Raw genomic sequence first — 24,802 nt, 5'->3', positions numbered from 1 at the left:
CGGACATCATTACCTCGGCCCTGCCCGTCCCTCATTCCCTCGTTCGCTCAGCCTAATCGGACGTCTCGCATAAAAGCGGCAAGCAGAGCGAGTCTGTCTCTCTCGCGCCCACGCGCCGCCCCACACGAGTGAGTGAGAGAGAGAGAGAGAGAGAGAGAGAGAGAGAGAGAGAGAGAGAGAGAGAGAGAGAGAGAGAGAGAGAGAGAGAGAGAGAGAGAGAGAGAGAGAGAGAGAGAGAGAGAGAGAGAGAGAGAGAGAGAGAGAGAGAGACAGACACAGACAGAGACAGACAGACTAGCTGGGCGCACTGCAAGCCGGCCAGTCCGTTAATTAGCCAAACCGGCACCACGCCCAGCCCGTCACGCCAATCAAAACAGCGGAGGGCGCATCCCGCCGCCGGGCACGGCCGCGGCCGGCACAGCACCGTTATTGAGACATAAAGCCCCGCGAGAGGCTAGGGGCCGCCGCCCTGCCGCCGCGAGGCCGCGACACCGCGGGCAGCACCTCACCGTAAAGCCCGCCAGCACTCTGTCCGAACGGGGGCGGGGCGGGGCTGCAGCCACTCCAGAGAGCACCGGCCGAGATGACAACGGGACGACGACGACGCCGCCGACGGGGGATGCAAACCAAGCGATTCCATTAGCATTTACTTTTACGGCTTCGCGCGCGCGTTGCCCCCTCCCCTTCCAGCGCCCCCGCCCCCCGCGGCATAAAATCCAAGGGCGGGCAAGGGCACGGCGAGGGGCGCGCGGCCACACCGCGGAATGCGCGCCGCCTCCGCCGCCCCCGCCGCCCCCGCCGGGCGCCTCAGAGGGAGGGCGGCTACAAGGCTCCAAATGGGGGTCATCTCCATACTACAGACGCGGCTGAAACACCCCTTGCAAATGGGCGGGGTGGGCCGGTCGTGTTCTAAGCTCGCGCGGCACGGCGCGGCACGGCGCGGCCCTGCCCGCCAGCGCCGCACCAATCCCAGTGCCCGGCCGGGCTGGCTAACTGGCTGGCTAACTGGCTGGCTAACTGGCTGGCTAACTAGCAGGCTAACTAGCTCTGGCAAGCACCGCGGGGCGGGTACAGGCGGTGAGTGTGCGCCTCAGCGGAGAGAGAGAGAGAGAAAGGGGCGCGTTGGGGTCTCCGGCAAAGAACGCCGCCACTGAGGCGCTTCAAGCGAGGCCGCGGCGGGACCGCTGCACCCCCTTGGGCACGGCACGGCACGGTGCGCGCTAGCAGCTAGCCTTAGCCCTGCCGGCCCTGCCCTAGCCCTGGCCCGAATGCACTGCATAGCTCAGCTGGCCTGGCCTGGCCTGGCCACTCCCAGCTGACGTTGTTACACCACTTCGACCTCAACGCGCTTGGCGGGTCTTCCTCGAACCGCGCGGGCGGCGTGGCCCGGCGGGGCCGCACCTCACCGCAGAGTCGACGAGGCACAGCAAGCTGCACCCCGGTGGTATACGGTATCTGCCGCCGCGCTGCCGCTTGCCGCCTCAGCTCGTCCGGTTGACGACAGCGCTGCTGGCCGGCCTGGCCTGGCGCGGCGCGACGCAGCACGAGACGCCCGGCAGCAACAAGAACAAGCCTTGCAGTCACTTTCTTGCCGGGTTTATTTCTGGCGCCGCCTGCCGCTTCCTCCTCCACCTCTAGACTCATCGGCCGGCGCGCCTTCATACGCGCCTCCCGCCCCCCTCCCTGCCGGCACCCACGGCTAAAACAGCCCCTTCCGCGTCACGCCGCGTCGCCACACCGCGGCCCGCGCGTGCCGGAGTGGGCGTCCCCGCACGCGTCCCCACACGCGTCCCCACACGCGTCCCCACACGCGTCCCCGCACGCGTCCCCACACGCGTCCCCACACGCGTCCCCACACGCGTCCCCACACGCGTCCCCACACGCGTCCCCAAACGCGTCCCCCACGCGTCCCCCACGCGTCCCACACGCGTCCCCGCACGCGTCCCCGCACGCGTGCCGCGTCCCCGCACGCGTCCCCGCACGCGTCCCCGCACGCGTCCCCGCACGCGTCCCCGCACGCGTCCCCGCACGCGTCCCCGCACGCGTCCCCGCACGCGTCCCCGCACGCGTCCCCACACGCGTCCCCCAGCGTCCCGCCTGGACCGGCCCACCTGAGCGCGCCGCACGCCGCCGCGCCGGGCTAAATATACAATCGACCCAGCCGCAGGGCGGGGGCGGCGCGCGCGGGCGGAGCGGGGGCGGCGCGTCCAATATCACATTTCACACCGCCAAACCCCTCGGCCGTCGGCGGCCATCGGCCACAGGTACACCACTGCGCTGTTGCACACGCACCGCGGCCGGGGCGGCCGGCCTCCAACTTCCATTACCCAGTGACGACCCCCCTCGACAGCGCGACAGCGGCCCGGCCGGGGCCCAGCCGCCCGTCAGGAAGTGGCGGCGGACGCGGGGAAGTCCGCTGGGGGGGGGGGGGGGGTAGAGGTCGCGACGGGGGCGCGGCGGACGAGCCAAGCCCCGCGCGCTGCTGCTGCTTCGTGAAAAATCGCCAGCTTTATGTCAAAAGAGAAAAGGCAGAGTGCGGAGAGGGGTTGGGGATTAAAGGTCGTGACCCGACGCCGGTGCTACAGAGCGGTGATGCATCAAGCATCAAGCCACCCCCTCGCCGCGCTCGCCCAGCACGTCTCCGAGGCCGGCACGCAGCACGCGGCACGCAGCCAGACGACACGCACGCGGTGCCGAGCCGGCTCCGGCGGGGACCCAACCCGCGGCCGCAAGGCCGCTAAGCGCCCCGCCCCGCCCCGCCCCGCCCCGCCCCGCCCCGCCCCTTCCCGTCCACGTCCAGGCAAATCCCGACCGCGTCCCGCAAAGTCCGCCAGCGTGCCAGCGCGCCAGCCGGCCGGCGACAGCCCGCTGCGTCGACCAGGCATGCTAGAGGAAGCATTAAAAATACTGCTTTGCCGAGGGAGAACGCATTCCTTCGTAAGGGTGCGGATTAACCACCTTGGTTTGGGAGCAGCATTGCCACGTTAGTCAAAAGGTCGACAAATCGTGTTTGAGTCAAATTTGTGGGCGGCCGGTTAATCGTACGATGCGCCTGGCTCTTGAGTTTCAGTTTTCGGCGCGGTACCCGGCGGCAACCACCCAGACAGCCAGCCAGCCTCGGCGCCCGCGAGCCAGAGGGTAGGCAGCCCCGCCGAACAGCCACGCGCGGCGGGCTGGCCTGCCCACCCGGCGCTCTCCCGCCGCGCCCCGCCGCCACGCGCCCTTCCGAGGGCTGCAGGAAGCCGCGTGCAGGCCATGGTGCAGGCCATGGTGCAGGCCGTGGTGCAGGCCGCAGGGGGGCTCTCCCGGCTCGCCTACCGCGCTAAGCGGCGCGAGGAGGAGGAGGAGGAAGTCGTCGGTATTTGGGACGGGGAAGGGGGCGGCAGGACGACGCTGCAGCCGGGGACAACGTCCCGAGCGCCCCAGGCCGCCGCCGCCGCCGCACCGCGCCGCGCACAGACAGTCGTGGGCGCTAAGGCGCGGTTTATTCCTAGCGCAGGCCAAGGAGGCACGGCCGCAGATCGGCGCCGGGGCTATATCAAGACGCGCACTGCGTAGCACGGCACTGCGCTCCGCCTTCGCCGGCCCGGCGCCCCGCCGCCCCGCCGCTGCATCCTCGGCGACGCACCGCCTGCACCGCAATATTTACAGTGACCTTCGCACAAGGGCGTGGCGGCGCGTGGCGGCGTCGCGGCGCCACGGCCGCACGGCGTCGCGATGCGGCTGTTGCCGGGCGGCGACGACGGCGACGGCAGGACGGCAGGCAGGAGGCGCCATGCCACGGCCGTGCCACGCCACGCCGCCGAGCGCATCGGCTTGAAATAGCGCGCCGTGCCGCCGTACCGCCGTACCTATCGGACGAAAGGCAAGGCGAAGGCGCGGCGTGTCCAGACAGAGCCAACCCCGGCGCCGCCCCCCGTCGCGACCGTGCCGCCGCGACGCCGGCGCGCATTTCCGCGTCACATGTCCCGGCGTCACTCCGTCACGAGCGCGACGCCGCGAGGGCCGTGGGGACGCGTTACACTAGCGGCAGCGGCACCGGGGCAGCGGCGCGCATGGCAACACTCTCACTTTCCGCCGCCGCCGGCGGGCGGGCGCTGGGCGGGCGGCCGCGCGGTCCCACGATAACTTGAAAATCCGCCAGCTACGTGTCGGGGCGGTCGAGACCGGGGACCGGCGGGGACCGCAACGCGCCGTTGCTAGGCGCCGCGCAACGCCGCCAGGTTCGCGACCTCGCGGCCTCGGGGCCCTGGCGAGCGGCAAGCAAGGGGCATCGCGAGGGGCGTGTCGCGTGCGTGTCGCGTGCGTGAGCGCCGCGCTGCCCCGCGTCCCACGCGCCTGCTGCACGGCCTGCACGGCCTGCACGCCACCGGCCGGACAGACGGACAGCCAGCCAGGCCACCGCGCGGTGCCGGCTGGCGGCGGCATCAGCTGACCTGTCGGCCGGGGCGCGGCGCGGCGCGGCGCGGGGGCACCGGATGCAGCTTGAGTCACCAGCCGGGCCGCTGCCGCCGCGCAGGAAGCTGCGAGCCCCAGCCGACTTGGCAGTGCAGTGCAGCGACTAGCTATGCAGCCCGGCCTGCAGCGTGCAGGCCGCGGGGACGGGACGGGACAAGTATGCAGCATGTGGGACGCTCCGCTCGCCCCGCTACGCCGCGCCACGCGCCGTCCAGCCCATGCCGGTCATGCATGCAGTATGCACGCGGCGCGCGGGGCCGGGAAGGCAGGCCGGGCAGGCTGGGGCCCTCGCTAGAGACCGTCCCGTCCCGTCCCATCGCGTCGCGTCGCGTCCCGCCTCGCAGCCGGCCAGCGAGCCACCAGCGGCGCCCCGGCCGCAGAGAGGCCCCGGCCCCCGGCCGCACTGTGGGAAAAAATCACAGTAAATCCTGTAGTGATTAGTACAGCGGTCACTGTAGTTCAGAGTACAGGATTTACTGTACTTTTTTAACAGGATCTACTGTACTTTCTACGGGATTTACTGTACCACAGGAGTGGAGTACGGAATATCCTGTACCAGGTACAGTAGATACTGTAGCCAGGCACGGTAAATCCTGTGTTCTGAACTACAGTAAATCCCGGCAAAAAAATTAACGGGATTCACTGTGGTTTTTTCGCACAGTGCGGTGACGCTCGGGTCGGATTTGCGCCGCGATTTGCGCCGCGACTGCTCACTTCGGCCCCTTGTTGTGCCTCGAGCCGCCCCGTACACAGGGCAGAGTCGTTTTCGTCGCTCCGTCTCTCTCGCACCTCTAGGGAAAGCCTATGAGTGCGAGAGAGACAGGGCGACGAAAACGACTCTCGGAATCAGTGTGCTGCCCGGCGGGCCCGCGGCCCGGCCGGCGCGCAGTTTGTTGACGGAAAACACTCGAACGCGTCCGGCCCGTCCGCGCCAACGGGCTAGGCCCAGGCCGCCGGGCCCGCGCATCATCCCAGGCAAACACCGCGCTCGGCAAAACAAGGACCGCGAACCGCGACGCGCGGGCCAGCCCGGCGGGCGGGCGGACAGGCGCCACTTTCGACGGCTGGCTTTGCACAGCTGCAGAGGAAAAGGGGCACTAGGCCCTCGCCTCGACCCACAGGGCCACGGGCCGAAAAAACACAAAGGTGAAATGAAACAGCGATGGCGGGAGCGCGACCCTCGATGATGACAACGCGGGGCGGTGGGCCTTTCCCCAAGGCCGGTCGGACGGACGAGTTTCCTGCGTCCCCGGAACCATTCTCGCACCGCTTTCCCGGCTTTTCCTGGCCGGTGCGGCGCTCCCCTTATCGCTGCCCGGCGGCCCGGCGAGATGAAAAAGACAATTCGGGGTGCGGGGCGATAAAGGGGGACGTGCGGGGTGCGGGGTCACGTGTGCGCATGGAGGGGCGGAGCGGGGAGGGCGAGCAGCACTTCCTGGTGCCACGGCCTGCCACGGCCTAGCGGGGCACGGCCGCAGCCCGCGCCGCGCCAAAGCATCTCCCCTGACAGATCAAGGACGCGGCACGGCGATGCATGGCGGGGCGGGGCGGGGCGGGGCGGCCTAATATGTGGAGCAAGGCGCAGTACGGCGGCGGGCCGCGCGGACCAGGCGGCACAGATGTGCACTTGCAGCGCCATCCCAATACGCGTCGACAGTGATGATTGAATCGCATTCCATTCGCCGTTCGTGTTCGAATCTGAAAAGAGGCTAGTAATGAGGTCTCGCCGTTGGCACTAGCATGCCTGCTGGCATTGCTACAGTGGACTGAGACACAGCAGGACAGGAAAGGCTAAACATAGAAACCGATCAGTTTTTCAATGCTTTTCGCAGTGGCAGGGCTTCGCTATCGCCCTTTACCGGCCGAAGCATTGATTCATCTACATAGGGTATGAGAGAAGGGGCGGACTGTTTGTACCAAAATGAGGAACCTTTCAGACACAAGCAATGAAAGGTTCCACTTTCAAATATTGCAAACAGTTCCACCAAGAGGGCCCTTTTGGCATGCACCCGGTCCCAGGACCACATCCAGATTAATTCCTTGAAACCAGGCAACCAGGCACCATTAGCATCATGACAGCTCACCAGATTTGTAGATTGTCAAGTGATACTCTCTCATAATTTAAGATCAGTCAAACTTATTTTAGACATGCAAAACAGGTACAGATATACACTTTAAAACATCCATGTTAGACATTAAATAACAATAAGCGGCTGCAAACTGCCAGTATCACCATTAATACGGAAAAGTTCACCCAATCTGACAGACCTTGCGCTCGCTTCACTGATTGCAACCTCCTCTATGAGCATTGCGCTTATTAGCAACCAATGTCAACAATGAAGGTACAAGCACATTTGTAGCAACCACAGCATTGTTTCTGGCCAGCTGGGCTCACTGATTAATATTACAAGCAGTACCTCACAGCAGTGAAATTGAGTTAACAGCCAAGAACATGGGAGAAAAAATTAAATTTTACACAGGGCTACAAACATAACAACGGGAAGAAACCTTAGCAGCAAGCCAAACAACGACAAGCATCCCCAAACCACTGACCACGACAGCCAGCTACCACATCACGTCTCGCTTCACCAGCTGATTGAGAGGGGGGTGGGACAGCGTAAACAAACAGCATGCACTGGACACTGCACTGCCATCATGACAGCAAGACAGAGCCGTCCAAAACACTCACCTTTAGTCTTCTGCTTCTCTAGGAGCATGAGCTGCTCATGTTTGTGGTGGTGCCAGGACGACGGCGCCGCAGACACTCCGCCAGACACTGTGTTGCCTCCAGCCGGCTCGCCCCGCTCGCCCCGCTGCTTCATGGGGTGCGGCACCATCGCCGCCGCCACGGAGGTGCAGTCCATCGCCACGCAGGCTGACGAGCGAGTCGGTGTCGACACGTCCGAACTCAAAAGCACCATCGAGTCACTGCCTAACCTCACCACGGTACCAGGGCACCATCCACCACTACGAGCCTCTCACTTCACTCGCGATTCCGCGATCCGCGCACGGAAGGCTCAAGGCTCGGGGCACAAAATCGACGACACTGGCCAGACGCTTCAAGTCAGGCAAACACTGAACCACTTGAACACTGCATCCAACACGGCGAAGATCCACACGGCTTAGCACATCCACAATAACAACAACCAGGTATCCATGTAAACACCAACACCAGCACCGACCATTACACGGAAAACACGCCTTACTGCGGCACTGACATCGTCACAAAGGCATTTAAGCCGAGTTTCACTTCAAGTCGTCACCATATACACTGGCAAATTGAGTTCTTGCGTTTAGAAAACTTGAGATAGAGGTTTGGAATTTTTCGTAGCCTGTACGGCACTGTTTTGGTCACGTGAAATAACTTTGGGTCGGAGTATTGACACTTCATGGTGCACCGAATTTAGTTACCGAGTCGGTTCATATCGTCAGCACTTCGCACACACCGAGAAATTCGGAAAACACGCAAATACGACGTTTTGGCTGCGACCCCAGCAATAATCCGATCAAAACATGGCAGACGCAGCAACGGAACTGAACCTGGTCTGGCGTGGTTTGCAACGGCCGAGTCGGTGGCGCCCTCAAGCGGCCCGTCCCCAAGGCTCGAGACTCGCTCTGCTCGCGTCGTGTCGTCAGACTGCCGCTGGACGGAGTCCAAAATTTTCTCTTTGAATGGCTACCGCGAGTGAAATTTGTCCCTCTCTCACTTGAATCGGTATACGCTTCACTTAATAAACTTTACTTATATCCATAGATAGCGTCTGCGCGTCCTAATGAAAACAACCTCCATCACTCAAGGCGATTGGCTTATTTCATCTTGTGACGTCACTTGCTCAGCCTCTAGACCAATGGCTACGCTGTTTACAAGGGAAGTTGACCGCTCGTCCCCCAGTGAATGATGAGCCGAGACTTGGCATTGGTGCGCCAAAAGCAGCGCGTTTCGTATCGGTTGCTATGCAAGCAAAGGGGTAACGCAGAGAGTAGAAGGGAAGAGGTACATTGAAAGGATAGAAAATACGAAGATGTCCGAACCACATGTGTCTCCGAAGTGGCGAGACTTTAGGTTTCATTTCACTACATGCAGAAGTTCTGTTGCCTATTGCCTAAAAAATGGACAAGTTTTTAGAATAGGAATTAAATATAAAACCACTCTAACATTGTCAACTGATTTCATCATATTTTATTGATGGAACAAACACAATTGGAAAATTTGTTTTCCAAACATAAAACAATACAATAAATTTTCTTGACATGCAATCTTTGCAAAACTGGGGGAAAAAAACTCATTCTACCCACATTGGATGGCTCTTCCATTGCCTATATACAAAATTATTATGATTAAATCATAATAAAGTCTTTTTAAAAATTTGTAAGTGGATCAGACTCGCTTCATTGTTAGATACTCAATACATGTGTACATAGACATTTAAATAGAATAAAATGTACACATTTATCGGTTATCTACGGTAATTGAAATTCTTTTAAAACTGATGCACAATCTTAATGATTTTCTGAACAGTTAGACGAAATACAAGGACCTGTAATATTTGATGAGCAGGATTTATGTGCAGAGATGATTTGATCAGTCTTGTAGATGATCTTTTAGCTGAGCTTTTTTGAAGAAGACAGTCACGATATGAGTGACATAGAAGACATAAACAAACAGTGCCCATAATGATGACAAACTATTTTACTATTTATCTTAAAGTTGAAACCAAACATAGCGAGGACAAAAAATCAATTTAAGCAATTTAATAACCAGCAAATAGTCCTGCAAAAAAAAAATATATTATACAGTAGTTTGCTGCTATATATGCATTTGTTGGTTTGAGCTTTTATAATTTTTCAAATACACTCTTTTAGGTTCTTGTTTCAGCAGAAGCTAAAAGAAGAGAACAGAAATTTGCTCTGCTAGTTAACTCGACTGATTCTGCCTGTTTTTTGCTGCAAGTATCACTTTTTCAAGCTCTTCTGCTATAAGTTTTAGTCCATCCGTACCCACACGTTGAGCACCAGCAAAGAGTGCCCTGTTTGGTGCGCCAGAATTTGAGAGTAAAAATGACATTGTTCTTACAAGACTCACATTTTCACTTTTGAAGGGCGAGTAATCCTGTTCTAGGGTGTTAAAAGAATTCCAGGCAGGTCTGCACTTTGAAGCATATCTTGGTATTGGTGGTGGTTCTATCAGCACCAAATGACTACACCGATTTTTTAAAAAGCCAACTAACTGTTTAAACTTACACAGAGTTTTTGCATTATAGTTTCCATCATACATTCCGAAGAATAATATTACTGGTGCCTGCTTTTGCCCAGCACCAATGACGTTTTTGAGTAAGTTGTCAATGCTCAATCCATGGGCAACAAATTTTGGATTATAGTTGATCTGTTTTCCAACACTACAAAGGTAAGAAATGAGATCAAACATGTGTTCATCACCCACCATTTGGTATTTGGTAACGTCATAATCTTCTGGAGCCATTATTTTCACTTTCGGCTTCAGTGTGGGTGGAAGAGGCGCTGCCGTCTGTGCAGGTTCAGTTTTGTTCTTGGTCATCTTCTTAGCCCCACCTTCTAAAGACATCAAAGCAGGAATGGGTTCGGTTTGATTCACTAACTGATTTGTTTCCGACTGCAGCTGTAAAAAAAATGCATTTTAGCACACATTTGTACAAAAAGGCCACACATGCAGCAAGTGGCACACACAAACACAATCTTACCCCTGTAGTGCTGAAAGGAACATGACTCTGCAATGACATAGCACCACCAACACCAGATGAAGGTCCAGGCTGCTCAGTCAAACACCAGTTTACTGTTTGACTAGGTCCCACAGTGGGAGGTGGGCCAAGAAGTGATGAACCAGAAGGATTTGAGATCAACAACCCAGAGGTCTGAGGGTTACTCTGCTTCAAATCAGAATTAGGAGCCATCTGTGGTGGTGGCGGCACCAGAAGAGGAGCTGGCACAGGCTGAGAAGGTCTCAATGACTGCAGAGTTGGAACTGGCGGAGGTTGTCTAACTGGCTCTGAAGCTGGCACTGGTTGAGGTTGTCTCACTGGCTGTGGAGCTGGCACAGGCAGAGGAACTTGATGCCATGAAGAATCATACTCCATCACAGGTTGCCTTGTTGGTTCATGTACTAAGGAACTATTGGGTTGGAAGCAGGATGCACCAAAGGAGCTACCTTCTTGTTGAGGTTGTCCTTCATCAGCCAACATAGATTCTATTTCAATTCCACAACTATCACAATAATTTACAAAACACGCCTGCACTGCAACATGCTTTTTGGTAGTACATCGACTGTCAAGCACTCGACGGACTTCCTGCAATTCTCTTGTGAGCAAGAATATCTTTTCTAACAAAGCAGAGCGATCCATGTCAACCGTAGAAGGAACTGGGATTTTGAGTGAATGACTAGAAGAACCTGGCAGTGCCTCTTTGCCAGGCAAGGATGCTGTTCTTATTGGAATTGGTTTAGGTTTCCAATAGACTGGCTGTTCAGGTAATTTGCTATAGGTAAAATGAATTTTACTGGCAAGAGACCGATTGAGTACAGATTGCCATGGTTGAAATGTGGATGAAGGATTAGCCTGTGGTACTTTTATAGTTGAAATAACAGCAAAGCGACCAGGCTTAATGCTCACATCATGGAGCTTCATTATAGCATCTTGGCAGCGATCTAAAATCACTTTTTCAGGAAAACCTACAAGAAAGAATAAATAAAATTAGAAACACGAAATTATGCTTATTAAGACACTATTGTAATTGTTGATTCCCAAACCTGTGACAGCAGATTCCAAAAGACTCGATAGACTCACAGCTGGAACTGGGCTCTGTAAATGATTGTTATAAATATAAAAATATTAAAATTAAGTTTTTTAACATTATGATTTACATGTAGTATAGCTTGTTCCATTACCATTTCTCGCTGACTCTTTGTTTCCTTGATCTCTTCAGGAGTCATCAATTCAGATATATCTGGTGGAGGGGGTGGGAGAGGCATACCATGGTCAATTATATCTGGAGGAGGTCCTGGAATAGCTTGACTATTGGATGGTTTATCATGTGGTTTGACTTCAGTCTCAAACCAACCTGTTACATTACTAACAGGAGGCCGCAGGCCTGTAGCAGCAATATTGGTTGCAATAAATCGAGCCATGTCATGTTCCAACTTGACTTCCTCATCTACAAGGGTATTTCTATTGCCATCCGAATAGTTTGTATGCCACTAGAAGATAAAACAAAGGCAAAAGATATATTGTGCAGAAACAATCATAAATAAAATAACTAATATGGTTTACATCATCATTGTTTATATTATTACTATTTACCTCATTTGATAAAGACTCCGCATGAGATTTCCATGGAGACCGACTTCTTGAAATAGACCTAGATAAGCGAGGTCTTTTTGATCTTTGTTCATCATCCCACAAAGGCGATCTTTTATTCCTATATTGATGGCGAGATTGGGAGCGAGACTGAGAGCGAGACCTAGATCTCATTCTTCGGGTCGGTGATCTAGTATTTGATGAGCTTCTACGATACCTTCGAAAGTGTTCTTCTTTAGAGGAATAGCGGTGTCTGGACCGGGACCTGCGTCTTACAAACGTTCTACCTCTAGACCAAGACCTTGATCGTGATCGATGACGTGACCGTTCTCTGGACAAGGATCTTGACAGGTCACGTGGATCTCTAACTGGAGATCTATGATACCTATTTCTTTCAATTAAAGGAGGTGGATATGGTCTTTCTGAGTATCCTGGATCCATATTTGAAACCATGTAATTAAAAGTTGGAGGTACTCTTGGGTATTGAACAGAAGATGGTGACAACCGACGAGATCTTGGAGACGGTGTAGGAGATAGAGAAAACGATTCACGGGAACTCACAGGTGATCCAACAGCTCTCTCCATTTTACTTTTATGATGATTTTTGGAATATGGTGATCTGCTTCTTCCCTCTTTAACTCTGCTTATTACTTTTGATGAGTCTGCACCTTCCTTGGGTAATTGTCGATATTCTTCTTGGTTTCCCCTACCTGGCTGTGTCTGGGATTGTCTGATTGCATTAAGCAAAAGAGACGTTCCTGTGTCTTGGGCTACTTGATCCATATCAACTCCAGGGGGAAGATCAAAAGGGTCCACCCCTGGCGGACTCACAATACTTGAATGCTTACTTGAATCACTGCTGATAGCATCAAGTAATTTTTCATCATGAGGTGTTTCATTTAAACTGACTATATGAGGATGCTGAAGAGCCATTTCTTTTAAAAACCTGTCAACCTTAGTTTCAGTTGGATCTTTTGGAAGATTAGGGCTAGATCTACACAAATCCTTATCATTAGATTTTTTCTGAGATGTCTGTTTATCTTTAGAACTTTCATGAGATCTTGAGGATGATTTATCAGGTTCTATTGCACTACTCTGATGGGCATTAGATGTAAAGGTGGGAGAGCTATTCTTTTTTGATTCTTGATGAACATTCTTAACATTAACTTTTTCTCCATCTTTTGTCTTGTTTGAAGAACATTTGACTGAGGCATTGTTTGCAGAGTCTTTCACCTTCTTGTCAGAAGCTTTTTCAACATCAGGTTCTGTTGCTTTTAAGCTATTATAAGAGGCTGTCTTGGGATTCTCTGGAGATGTCAATTTGTTTACTGTTGCAGCCTTATCGGCTTTTGAAGTTTTGCTGGGTTCCTCCGTTTTTTTACTTATAGGGGGGTTGACTTCACTTCCCTTTTTCTGAACAGGCTCCTCCCTTTTTTCTTTGGAAGGTTCAATATCCTCAGTTTCTTCATTGCTTTCTTCCACTTCTTCCCAACAATCTAGCACCTCCAAATCATCAAAGTCGGGAACATCTTCGTGGATGTCGTCACCATTACAGGACGATATGATTTCATCCTTGAGAGGGTTTCCATTAGACTGAATCGCATTCCCTGCATTGCCTTCACTTTTACTGCAATTGACTTCTTCAAGAAAGACTATATCAGAGTCCCTAGGATCCATCTCATCTTGTGGCATCAACAAAATATACAGATAAGATCGCTGAATGAATGAATCTCAGATTTTAATGATGAATAACTCAGATAAACAAGTTCATAATACTGCCAAAACTGAAAGTAAAGAGTGAAAATTAATAACTAAAAGATTAATTGTCTTTAGAGAAAAACAAATTCAAGGCTCCTCTTACATACACAAGAAATAAAAATTAATCGCCAAAACCGATCGTCTAGTAACTTAGTTCGACCCTTGGAACCGACTTGGATCTACGAAGATACTGTCAACAAATCAAAAATCGAAATAAATACATGACTAAAGAATCATAACCTCCAAAACACACTACCATACACCGCGCGACAATATTTGGACACCGCTGCCGCAGAATCAGAGATAAGTGCATCCTTGAAAATATCTCACCAATAGTAAAAATACAAAAAGGTAGCGACGAAAAGGTGCGACAGAGAACAAAATTAACCTAAAGAAATTTATTTAAGAGAACTTGTGAAGCAAACTGCATTTCATAAACAGACGTGCTCCGCCTTCCGCTGAGCCGCCGAGCCGAGCAGGCCGCCGAGCCGAGCAGGCCGCCGAGTCGGTGATCGGTCCGGAGTCCGGGGGGTGGGGGTGGTGGAGGGGGTGACAAGGGGTTGCCTCCAGCCAATCATTGGGCCCGCTGGTGTCTATACCCGAGCGAGACTATCTGGTATTCTAGCTTCCTCTGGCCTGCTGCTAACATCGGCGACCCGTGGCGCTACCTCACGGACATAATGCGAACTACTGATATGGCGGGAGATTTTGAACTTGGAACATTTCAAACAAGGTTTGGGAAGTGAATTTTGATCCGTGTGACCTAAATTTCAATGAAGATGCTTCCCATGATTAAATATTGTGGCCTAAAGTTGATCCCAGGCACATGATTGACTACTTTTTGGTGTTCCCAAGAGCTCGGGTTGGGGTGGTCCGACTAAAGCTTTCTCGACATCTTTTATTTTAGACCTAATGTTTTTTCTTGAATTATTGATTGACTATTTTTGTGTTTTGTGATCACTGATCATGTTAACCTAATGTTTCATTAGAACTTCAATGTTACTTCTTCTTGAACAATTGAGTGAAAACTTATTTATGCAGCTCCTTTTTTCTTTGACTTTTTGTACGCAAATGAAGTGAAAAATTAATGTTCCTCACCTTTGTTTAAAATTTGTAGTAATTAAATCTTAATATATACTAACCAGTCGTTCACTTGCTCGCCCTTATCACAGTTCATAAAGAAATCGACACTACAGCCATAATTCTCTCTTAACTGTGATAATAAGGGCATGCAAGTGAACGATTTGTTAGTATATATTAAGATTTAATTAATAAAAATTTTAAACATTAATTTTTCACTTTATTTGCGTACAAAAAGTCAAAGAAAAAAGGAGCTGCATAAATAAGTTTTCACTCAATTGTTCAAGAAGAAGTAACATTGAAGTTCTAATGAAACATTAGGTTAACATGATCAGTGATCACAAAACACAAAAATAGTCAATCAATAATTCAAGAAAAAACATTAGGTCTAAAATAAAAGATGTCGAGAAAGCTTTAGTCGGACCACCCCAACCCGAGCTCTTGGGAACACCAAAAAGTAGTCAATCATGTGCCTGGGATCAACTTTAGGCCACAATATTTAATCATGGGAAGCATCTTCATTGAAATTTAGGTCATACGGATCAAAATTCACTTCCCAAACCTTGTTTGATATGTTCCAAGTTCAAAATCTCCCGCCATATCAGTAGTTCGCATTATGTCCGTGCCGCAGCGCTGTATGTTGTCCCCTGAATGTAGGCAATTTCAAGGAGCCGAGGAACCCGACGTGTTTTGGAGGTCATCATCAACTTGAGTCGATTTCAATTTTGTTATTCATCAAAGTTATTAGTTGAGGGAACGAGGCGTGAGTGCCTCCGACCTGCGCACTCAAGTGCCGACTTTCGATTTCTCATTGAAAGCAGCCTCTCGGCATGGGGTTGAGGTCTCTAGGGTCTCTAGGTTGGGGATGTTGGGCATGTTGGGGGTGGGTGTGATGCGGGGGTAGGCAGTTGGGGGTAGTGGGGGGTGGAGGCCGACCCGCGCGGGCCGGGGGCACAGCTGTGTTTCCAGGCGATCAATTGGGTTTTCGAGTCTCTGTCGGCGTCGCCAGAAGGGGCTCTTTTCGTCCCTTTGCGCCTCCCCTGCCACCCCTGCCACCCCTGCCAGCCTCGCCTCGCGTGCTCCCTGGCTCCCTGTCAGGGAGTCCCTGTGTCCCTGTGTCTCCCACTCCGCTGGTTTCGAATTTGGCGCTTCTGAGCGCGGCAGAACAAGTGACTGAAGCCTCCCCCCCCTCCCCACCGGCTGCTGCTGCTTGGGCTGCTGCGCTGCAGACGCTGCAGAGAGACGGGGGCGTTTATTGATTGTCTAAAAAACGTATATAAATACCTAATTTTTGTTCTTAGGAGGAAGCGAATCATGCTAGGACTCACTTCCAGTGTCTGAGAACATCATACTTCATGTTTCAAATCAGTCCAAACCTGCAGAAACAGGAGGTATTACAATGATTTTGTTAACCCTGCTTTGTTTACATCTTATGTCCTGCAGGACATATGACTATGACTATCCTGCCAAAATACTCGGTGTGCTGATTTTCGTGCTTGAATTTAATTACAGCTATGGCATTCAGCTTCGACTCGTCCCAACCACATCTGAAGCAAAGCACGTCTGAAGCAGGTCCTGGCAAAGGACCGTTCACCAACTTGAATCTGCCTCGTGAACCCAAGTGCCCTGCTCTTGGTTCTAAAGGAGATGCTGCCAATGTGGAAAGTAATTTTACGAGTTTTGACATGGGTATCAGCACTGGGATGCAAAATGAGGTCACAAGCAATAGCCTTACTGCAATGAAAAGTGAAACAGAATTTCAAGAAAGCCAAATTAATAATGACGAAACACAATTATTTTGTAATAATCAAACGCAAGGTAGTATTTCTCCTGTTGAAAATGGTGAACAAGAGCAAAGTTCCATGCAGGAGCCTGAGCCCTTAGAATGTGACCTCAAATGTCCAATCTGTAGCAAGTCATTTCCATCTTCTGTTCATCTTAAGCGGCATGTCAAATATCATGTAACAGCTCGTTCATTTAAATGCACTGAGTGTATGGCTTCATTTGTTTCAAGTAGAGATCTGAAAATTCACACTAGGACTCACACGGGTGAAAGACCATATAAATGTGAAGACTGTGGAGCTACCTTTACTCAGGTCGGCACTTTGAAGGTGCACTTACGTGTGCATACCGGTGAAAGGCCACACAAGTGCCCGCAGTGCAATGCTTCCTTCAGTACTCCTAGTAATTTCAAGCTACATCTCATGTATCATAAGGGCGAGAGACCATTCAAGTGCTCACAGTGTTCTGCTACATTCTTAACAGCTCGTGATCTCAAAGTCCATGATCGCATACATACGGGTGAAAAACCATATGTGTGTAGTGAATGTGGCGCAAGGTTTTCTCAAGGAGGTACTCTCAAAGTTCACTATCGCATTCATTCAGGGGAAAAGCCATTTGTTTGCAAAGAGTGTGCGGCGGAGTTCACAACTGCAAGCAATTTAAAATCTCATTGTGCAACACATTCTGGAGAGCTGAAATACAGATGTGATATATGCCAAGCTGGATTTAACAAAGCTAGTACTCTTACTATTCATTGGAGAACACATTCAGAAGGCAAGCAGTCTAAGTCAAAAAGTGTTACTCAGAATTGACTGACTTTTCTATGGAACTTAGGAAATAGTACTGATTTAAAGTAAGTCATTTACAATGTTATTTACAAATTTTATACATAGTTTTCCTCTCCCACCTAGGAAAAAGTGAAACAGTTATGTACTTGAACAAACAGAAGTTTAATTTTTGTTGTAGGCTGTTGAGTGTACATCTTCTTTTTTTGTGAGTGATGTTTTGTATGTTAATTAAAACTATATGATGGAATAATAAGTTTACTTAGTCTTGTATTTTGAGGAAAAATTGATACCCAACACTAATATCACAATAACAAGGCCCTATCTGGCTTTAAAATAAAAGTTAACTCATCTAAACTTAAAATTCCAACATTGAAATTTTTTTGAGTACCTTAAAACAAAGTCAATGTGTATTTGAGAAATTTCTGCTCAATATTTATCTACACTTAAACATCAATTTTTTTCTACAATTAATTTTTATACGACCCCAGGTTTAGTTTCACCCAACTACCCTATACTTAACTTAATTGACTAGAAAATAGAACAAAATCACAAAGAGCAGCATTACAACAAAAGTTAACATGTAAATATATTTGACTGTGGATATATACTATTGTTATGATAAACTCATGCCCTGTAATAGAACTACCCCACCCAAATCAACATTTCTTGGTATGATAAACTCATACCATGTCATAGAACTACCCAACCCAAATCAACATTTCCATTTTTAAGACGGCTGTAGGGAAGGTCTTAGAGACCTGTTACAGCTATGACGATGATGCAAGAACCTAATCCACAAAGCCATTTTTGCGGCACCCGTTTCTATTTACAGAAGGCTCGCCCCAAATGAAGGGCGGCCCTGGTGTGAGAGTTCGTGGGGGAAGTCCAGGACGTTCCACGAGACTCAAGACTGACCCGTCGGCAGAGCGGGCAGTGCGGCGCCAGTGAGACACTGGGCCTAGTACATGTAGCAGTCGACGCCCCCGCCGTAGTCCTCGAAGGACATTGGTGGCGGGTATGTGCCCTCGGGGGCGTCGGGCGAGGGTCATGCTTCCAGCACGTGATTCAGGTACGCAATGTAGCAGATGGCCAGCCGGAGGATCTCGATCTTGGACAGCTTCTTGTCGGGCGGCAGCGTGGGCAGCAGACGGCGCAGGTCGCTGAAGGCCACGTTGAAGGCCTCGACGCGCACCCGCTCTCGCGTCGCGTGCGCCGTGCGGTACTTGAGGGTGGCGCGGCGTCGGCGGCGTCGCTCCTCCCGGCTCAGCGGCAGCCCCGACACGCCCCCGCCGCCGCCACCGAGGCCGCAGTCCTGGAGGCTTCCGCGGTCCCTGCGAACAGCAACCCCCAATCAACCAATCAGCGCCTGCTGGGTAGGCAGCCCGACCGCCCTAAAGTGGAGCAGAAGACCGGTGGCGGCGACCAAAATTCTGGACGCGTTTCGAACTCCAGAGTCGCTAAACAGGACTCGAACCGAGCGTGTGACCCCACCTCTCCGAACGAGGAATCCATTGGTGGGGTCACACGTTTGGTTCGAGGCCTGTTTAGCGACTCTGGAGCTCAAAACGGGTCCAGAATTTTAGCCGCCTCCACCTGCCTTCTGGCCCACTGTGCTCCGGTCCCACTCACCTCTTCCTGGGCATGATCCCGCAGATGTCCCTCGTCGAGTCGGCCGGCAGCATGTCCCCGTGGTGGTGGTTCATCTCGACGAGCGAATCTGCAACACAAACGCCCAGCAAGGCCACATTAGCCCCGGACGCCCAGGACGCCAAGCGCCTCGCGCACATGCAGCGGGCACGCTTTGATCCCGCCTTAAAAAAACACGCACACAAAACACGGCCACTTTGCACCCCTCCCTGCCTTTGCCTCTAAGCCGGCCCGCTAACCCAGCCCGCTTTGAATCAATGGCACCTTGCCTCGCCAAGCTGGATCGCACCGACACCAACAAACACCCGGCCATTATTTTCCAGGGATTACAGAGTCAGGGGTCGGCCTGGAGCTGGCCGCGCTGGCCGCGCTGGCCCGCCCGCCGCCTCTCGCCGTCTCCGTCCCGTCCCTCCAGTGCACTAGTGCAGAGCCCTGGTCTCTCGGGACAGGGAGGCGACGGGCCCCTGCCGCAAGTGGGTAGGCAACCCCATGGCGGGCCGCTCTGCCGGCTCTGCCTGCGTCGTCGCACCCTCACGAGACGCACTGTGAGTGCGACAGAGACAGAGCGGCGAGGCGGCTCTTTCGGACCCGCTTGACGCGCAGGTCGTGGCGTGCGTCACGCGCGCCTCGCATCGCCGTCATGCACTCGCCGTCCTCGTAGTACTCGTCGTTCGCCCGCACGCAGGCAGGGGTGCCGTGCGCAGAGCTCTGTCTCTCTCACAACCACACGGAACGCCTCAAGAGTGCGACAGAGACGGAACGACGAGAGCATTGCTCGGAGTCCGCTGCTGCAGTGCAGACCGAGTGTTTGCTCGCCGCGCAGACCGAGCAGGCAGACGGCCGGGCCAAGGAAAGCAGAAGGCTGCGGCCCCGGGGCAGCCTCTGGGCCTCTGGGGGCTGTAGAGCCGGAAGTAGCGGGGAAAGGCGTCGAAAGGCGCAAAACCCACCAAATAGCGCCCAACAGCCGAATCCGATTGTTTCCCTCTCCGACGCCGACGTGGCGCGTGGCGGTGGCTGCGAAGGGGTTGTAACGAGCTGGCCAAACAGGCAATGGTGTGCTCTCCGCGCTAATCCTATCATCCCACCTTGGCCGTGCCTTGGCTGGAGCCACTCGGCCGTCTTGTCTTTCTTTCCGACCCCCTCCCTCCTCGCCCCCGCCTCGCCCTCTGATTGGCTAATTGGCGTGGAGGGGCGGGCTAAGCCGTTTACCGCGGGGTGCGCGACGACGCGTCGAGTCGGCGGGTTGTTGAAACCGTTTCAGGGACAAGGAGCAGCGCGCTGCGCGTGACCGTATAACGACGCGGTTATCGGGTCGTCGATACCCCGTGCGCGCTTTACCGCTTTACGCGCCGCGGCGCCGCACCGTCTGGAGGTCCTGGAGGTTGCCTCCGTCGCCTCGCCGTCGTAAACATGACACATCCGTTGGCGGCAAGTGACGGGCTTCTGATATGTGGCCGCGGTCGGCGGGCTCAAAGTGGCGATGGGGTGGGGCCGTGGGGCCGTGGGGCCGTGGGGCCGTGGGGCCGTGGGGCCGTGGGGCCGTGGGCCGTGGGCGTGGGGCCGTGGGCCGTGGGGCCGTGGGCCGTGGGCGGAGACACCCTTCGGCGCGTGCGTTTGTCCCAGGTGGGACACGATGTGGAGCCTCCGGGCGGTGCATTTTCAAGAGCGCTCCTCTTTTTCTGCACCACCATCCGACTTCCATCTTCATCTTGCGATGCGACTTGGCGAAAAAAGAATGACGAAAGCGACGGCCTCCGCTTCCCCTCATCAGCATCACGCACTCGTCAACTTTCAATCGGCGGCGCGACCCGCGACGATTACACTCACCACACAAACCCCCATCTGCTTGACGGCCCGCCCCGCCACGCCGTCACCCTCCCGGCACACTCCCCGGCGAGGTGACCGATCGGACGCGCGCTTCGAGGGTGTCGGCCAGGGAGGCGGCGGGGCGCGGCGGGTCAGATTATAATAATAAAACGCACCAGCAACAGATGCAGCCAGCTCCGCGCTCCGCGCCCGCCGTGGAATCGAGTGTAATTGCTGTTTTCGCCGTCGCGGGGTAAATAGACGACCCCGGCGTGAGAAGCAGCCTCCGGCACCTCCAGCGTCCGCGATGGAATGTCCAGGCTTCGCGGCCCGCGGGTCTCGACGGCCGCGCACTAGCCGTGCCGCCTGACTGGCCGCCACGCTCAAGGGGGACAAGATGAGCTGCCGCGCGCGCCGCGCCGGTCGGTCGTGAAATTGATTGTGTCGCCGTCGCCGTCCGCGACAGGTTCATTCGGGTTCATCACAGAGAGGGTTGTTGCGCGGAAGGGTTGCCGAACTCCATTACGCGGTGGCTGCCAGTCGTTCACCTTGCAGGGGGTGCATTTACAGTGGGCCTGAAGACCGGCGCAGGCGGCCAAAACTCGGATCCAGACGCGTTTCGCGCTCCAGAGTCGCTAAACAGGACTCGAACCGAACGTGTGATCCCACCAATGGATTCCTCGTTCGGAGAGCAATCCATCGGTGGGGTCACACCTTCGGTTCGAGTCCTGTTCAGCGACCCTGGAGCTCTACACACGTCCTGGATTTTGACCGCCTTCACCGGCCTTCTGGCCCACTGTGCTGCGCTCCCCCGATGTTCGCAGTGCTGTGGCGGTACCTCATTTATTTTTCACGTTTCCGCGACAGTAATGCTCGTCGCGTTCGCGAGTTACATCGCCATCTCCCCCAAAACTGTGTCAAAACAGTTGGCTTCCCCTTTTTCCGCCTCTCTGCTCGATCGGCCGCCGGTAATTTACGACGTGGTCCTCGGCTGCCCCTTGGAGGCCGCGTCGCCTCCGCCAGCCTCCGCCAGCCTCCGCGTTCCTGGACGCACTCCCCCGCGGCTCTCTTTCTCTCTCGCGCCGCGTAGCGCCGCGCAGTCCCGGGGATCAGCGAGACCGCGCCGCGGACGCCTCCCCGCCTCCCCGCTGCGCTGCGCCGCGCCGCCGTCCCTCGGGGGTCGTCGTCGTCCTCCTCGGGTGACATGTGCGGGAGGGCGGTGCAGGGCGGTGCAGCGGGCCGATCGCCCTGCAGGTGCAGTTGGTGCACGATTGGCTATTTGCAGTAATGCACTTTTTATTGGCCTTGTTTTCGCGCCTCTCCCTTGTCGGGCGGCCCACCGGCCCGCCGCGTCTCGACCACTGTCGTGCGCAGCAGTTTCCCCCAATCAACATGCCGGAAAGTTTGATTCAGTAGTTTTAAAACGCCTCCCGTTTTTTGACCAACTTTGTGGCGCCACTGCTCCCAAACGGGTTTTGGCAATCGCATGCCCGAGGCAGGGCATGAAAGAGACGACCGTCCTCACGCTTAGGGAGCGCGAATGACGACAAGCGTTTGGACGCGCACAGTGCAGTGGCCACCCAAAGTCAGCCCAAACCAAGGGGTAACCAACTCAAGATTTTCATGTACACTCATTATATTTAGAGTATGATTACATGTAATTTCTTTTGATTATTTTATTATTTATCACTGATTATAGGAGGTTATTATTTTGATTAGTGGGAAATATTGGGGATTATTTGAGCGCCGACCTCGGAATGCTGTTAAAGTGTCGGAAATTCAATATTGGTGACTTTGGGCAGCCACTGCGTCAAATTTAGTTGCGGTCAAAGGACTCCCTCGACGCCTTACTATTCTGAAGACCCTACTCTTTCATGCCCCGCCTCGGGAAGGCTTTGACCGCTGATAGTTTGGGAGCAGTGGTCTCGCAAAAATGGTCAAAAAGTGAATGAATTTCAGAAAATCGCCGTTTTTGCTGACTTTGAGCGGTCACTGCGTCAAATTTAGTTGCGGTCAAAGGCCTCCCTCGACGCCTTACTATTCTGAAGATCCTACTCTTTTATGCCCCTCCTCGGGAAGGCTTTGACCGCTGATAGTTTGGGAGCAGTGGTCTCGCAAAAATGGTCAAAAAGTGAATGAATTTCAGAAAATCGCCGTTTTTGCTGACTTTGAGCGGTCACCGCATCCAATTTAGTTGCGGTCAAAGGCCTCCCTCGACGCCTTACTATTCTGAAGACCCTACTCTTTTATGCCCCGCCTCGGGAAGGCTTTGACCGCTGATAGTTTGGGAGCAGTGGTCTCGCAAAAATGGTCAAAAAGTGAATGAATTTCAGAAAATCGCCGTTTTTGCTGACTTTGAGCGGTCACCGCATCCAATTTAGTTGCGGTCAACTTACTATTCTGAAGACACTACTCTTTTATGCCCCGCCTCGGGAAGGCTTTGACCGCTGATAGTTTGGGAGCAGTGGTCTCGCAAAAATGGTCAAAAGTGATTGAATCCCCGAAAGTATGGTTGTCATTTCATTGGATGATGTTGATTACCAACCTAGCTAATCTTTCGCCTATCGGCAACGGCATGCGAAGGCCGACGGAAAGCTGAATCCCATGCCGTGGCCGCGGCGCCGCTGGCCGGCCGAGTCAGGGGCATTCGTTTGAACGGAGCAGCACCACACTCGTCGTCCGCAAACCGGGCTTTATGCAGCCCATGGGGACTCCTCCATGCATAATCCAAGGGTGCCGCCCGAAGCGGCCGCAGCCCTTCTCGCGCGTTCCGAGAAAAGGGTTGTCCTGGCGGCTCCCCGGCCGTCCTGGCCCTGGCCCTGGCCCTCGCCCCCGGGGCCGCAGTTAACGCTGATTGACTCGTATTGGCTGCACCGCAGCAATCCGGACAATCTGGTCCCGTGAGGAAGGAACAACGAACGACGCCTCGGGCGTCGTACACGTCGCACAGTGGGCCAGACGACCAGCCAAGGTGCCGAAACTCTACGCGTTTCCATCTCCAGAGTCGCTAAAAATGACTCGAACCGAACGTGTGATCCCACCAATGGATAGCTCTTCGAACGACGAATCCATAGGTGGGGGTCACACGTTCGGTTCGAGTCCTATTGAGCGACTCGGCAGCTCAAAACCTGTCCGGGATTTCGATCGCCTCTGCCAGTCTTCTGGCCCACTGTGCGTCGCCAACGGCCGTCCGTTTATTCCAGGGGGGAAAGCAACCGATTGCGGAAAAATACTATTTGTGCGAATCCAGGAGAACTACACACGCATTTACTGTCAAGAACTTGTCTCGTAAATTCAAATACGAAAAGCACCACGGCTTGTATCGACCCCTTCGTTCGCGCCTGCGCACGGAGACCCATCGCGCGTGTTTTCGCAAATTTCGAAGATAAAAACCGAGTTGACCTGCAGGTACTCACTCGAGTCGCTCTGGAGTTGCAGCAGGGCCCCGTCCTGGCCAAGCTCGCCGCGACGCAGGCTGGGCGTCACGAAGTCGGGAGGCCCATGGTGGTGGAAGTACTGGTCGTAGGCTTCTGTCGACGTCGCGGAGAAGTCCGACGAGTCCTGGCCTTGGTAGTCAATGGTGACTGATGGTGCTGACAACTGGGAGGTGAACGTCAAGGGCTCCAAGAAGGAGGCCGGAGTCCGCGGGTCGACGCGGTGCTCGGTCCAGGAGGCGCGAGAATGGACTGCACCCGCGAGCGGCGCGGAGGCTGCAAGTGTCCTCGGCGGGAAGGCGGAGGGGGAGGGGGTGGCGCGGAGGGAGGGTGCGGAGGGGTGGGCGGGGTGCTGGGCAGCAGGTGGAGCTGGTGGACCCGCCCTTCGGCCTTCTGGTGTAGCTGCAGGACCGCCGCACCGCCTCTCCGCCCGAACCACCCCTCGAGCCAGGCCAGAGCCGGGCTCAGGCTCGTACCCGCTCGCAGCATAGGTGCCGTACAGAAGTTCGTAGTCAGCTTTCAGAAAGCGATCCGCCTGTCTTGGGTTTGCTTCGCTGCGCCAGGTTTTTGGAACAAACTGTTCATGGAAGCGAGGCAGCCACTGTCTTTGGTTTGCCTCTTGTTGCCGTTGAGACAAAGCGGCGTGGCTTGCCGTAGATTTTTCAGCAGGCTGTGAGGTAAATGAACCCGCAACGCAGACTTGACGGCCGCCCAGTGCAAATCG

At 54.0% G+C, this 24,802-nt stretch overlaps 4 protein-coding genes across 5 annotated transcripts in view; 1 reads left to right on the top strand and 3 right to left on the bottom strand.

Moving 5' to 3' along the window:
- The window catches only part of LOC117644857 (dual specificity tyrosine-phosphorylation-regulated kinase 1B), a 50,472-nt gene extending 42,265 nt beyond the window's left edge, over window positions 1-8,207 (bottom strand). Inside the window, exon 1 of the mRNA XM_034384520.1 lies at window positions 7,148-8,207. Coding sequence (XP_034240411.1) covers window positions 7,148-7,379 — 232 coding nt within the window. The 5' untranslated portion in view covers window positions 7,380-8,207. The remainder of the gene's footprint in view (window positions 1-7,147) is intronic.
- An 845-nt stretch (window positions 8,208-9,052) lies between these two features.
- LOC117644846 (cyclin-dependent kinase 12-like) lies at window positions 9,053-14,021 on the bottom strand. 2 transcript variants are annotated; one of them, XM_034384504.1, is made up of 7 exons: window positions 13,872-14,021; window positions 13,645-13,731; window positions 11,787-13,567; window positions 11,375-11,683; window positions 11,237-11,288; window positions 10,176-11,158; window positions 9,053-10,093 (listed from the first exon to the last, which is right to left on the bottom strand). In XM_034384504.1, the coding sequence occupies exons 3-7, from the start codon at window positions 13,473-13,475 to the stop codon at window positions 9,374-9,376; spliced, it is 3,753 nt and encodes a 1,250-aa protein (XP_034240395.1). In that variant the 5' UTR covers window positions 13,476-13,567; window positions 13,645-13,731; window positions 13,872-14,021; the 3' UTR covers window positions 9,053-9,373. The 2 variants fall into 2 exon arrangements, with proteins under 2 accessions (XP_034240395.1, XP_034240387.1); XM_034384496.1 differs by having other exon boundaries at window positions 13,649-13,731.
- A 1,798-nt stretch (window positions 14,022-15,819) lies between these two features.
- On the top strand, window positions 15,820-17,444 carry LOC117641776 (zinc finger protein 239-like). The gene is made up of 2 exons (XM_034379400.1): window positions 15,820-16,012; window positions 16,134-17,444. Exon 2 carries the CDS (start codon window positions 16,136-16,138, stop codon window positions 17,213-17,215), a length of 1,080 nt encoding a protein of 359 aa, XP_034235291.1. The 5' UTR covers window positions 15,820-16,012; window positions 16,134-16,135; the 3' UTR covers window positions 17,216-17,444.
- A 136-nt stretch (window positions 17,445-17,580) lies between these two features.
- LOC117641783 (helix-loop-helix protein 1) lies at window positions 17,581-24,318 on the bottom strand. The gene is made up of 3 exons (XM_034379413.1): window positions 24,061-24,318; window positions 18,821-18,908; window positions 17,581-18,522 (listed from the first exon to the last, which is right to left on the bottom strand). The coding sequence occupies exons 2-3, from the start codon at window positions 18,892-18,894 to the stop codon at window positions 18,237-18,239; spliced, it is 360 nt and encodes a 119-aa protein (XP_034235304.1). The 5' UTR covers window positions 18,895-18,908; window positions 24,061-24,318; the 3' UTR covers window positions 17,581-18,236.
- Between the last annotated feature and the right edge of the window lie 484 nt (window positions 24,319-24,802).

The sequence above is a fragment of the Thrips palmi genome, unplaced genomic scaffold, assembly GCF_012932325.1.
Source record: "Thrips palmi isolate BJ-2018 unplaced genomic scaffold, TpBJ-2018v1 HiC_scaffold_1, whole genome shotgun sequence".
Classification (NCBI taxonomy): Eukaryota; Metazoa; Arthropoda; class Insecta; order Thysanoptera; family Thripidae; genus Thrips; species Thrips palmi.
Note: the sequence above shows the minus strand (reverse complement) of the source record. Positions and strands in the feature narration are given on the sequence as shown.

Bases quoted from the DNA above. Each gene is read 5' to 3' on its own strand.
- LOC117644846 (XM_034384504.1), bottom strand. From the start codon at position 13,475: ATGCCACAAGATGAGATGGATCCTAGGGACTCTGATATAGTCTTTCTT. The intron at 11,684-11,786 runs GTAAATAGTAAT...TTTATCTTCTAG, and splicing joins CGGAGTCTTTATCAAATGAG to TGGCATACAAACTATTCGGA. The intron at 11,159-11,236 runs GTTTGGGAATCA...TCTTTCTTGTAG, and splicing joins TTTGGAATCTGCTGTCACAG to GTTTTCCTGAAAAAGTGATT.
- LOC117641776 (XM_034379400.1), top strand. From the start codon at position 16,136: ATGGCATTCAGCTTCGACTCGTCCCAACCACATCTGAAGCAAAGCACG.
- LOC117641783 (XM_034379413.1), bottom strand. From the start codon at position 18,894: ATGAACCACCACCACGGGGACATGCTGCCGGCCGACTCGACGAGGGAC. The intron at 18,523-18,820 runs GTGAGTGGGACC...TGCTGTTCGCAG, and splicing joins GGGATCATGCCCAGGAAGAG to GGACCGCGGAAGCCTCCAGG.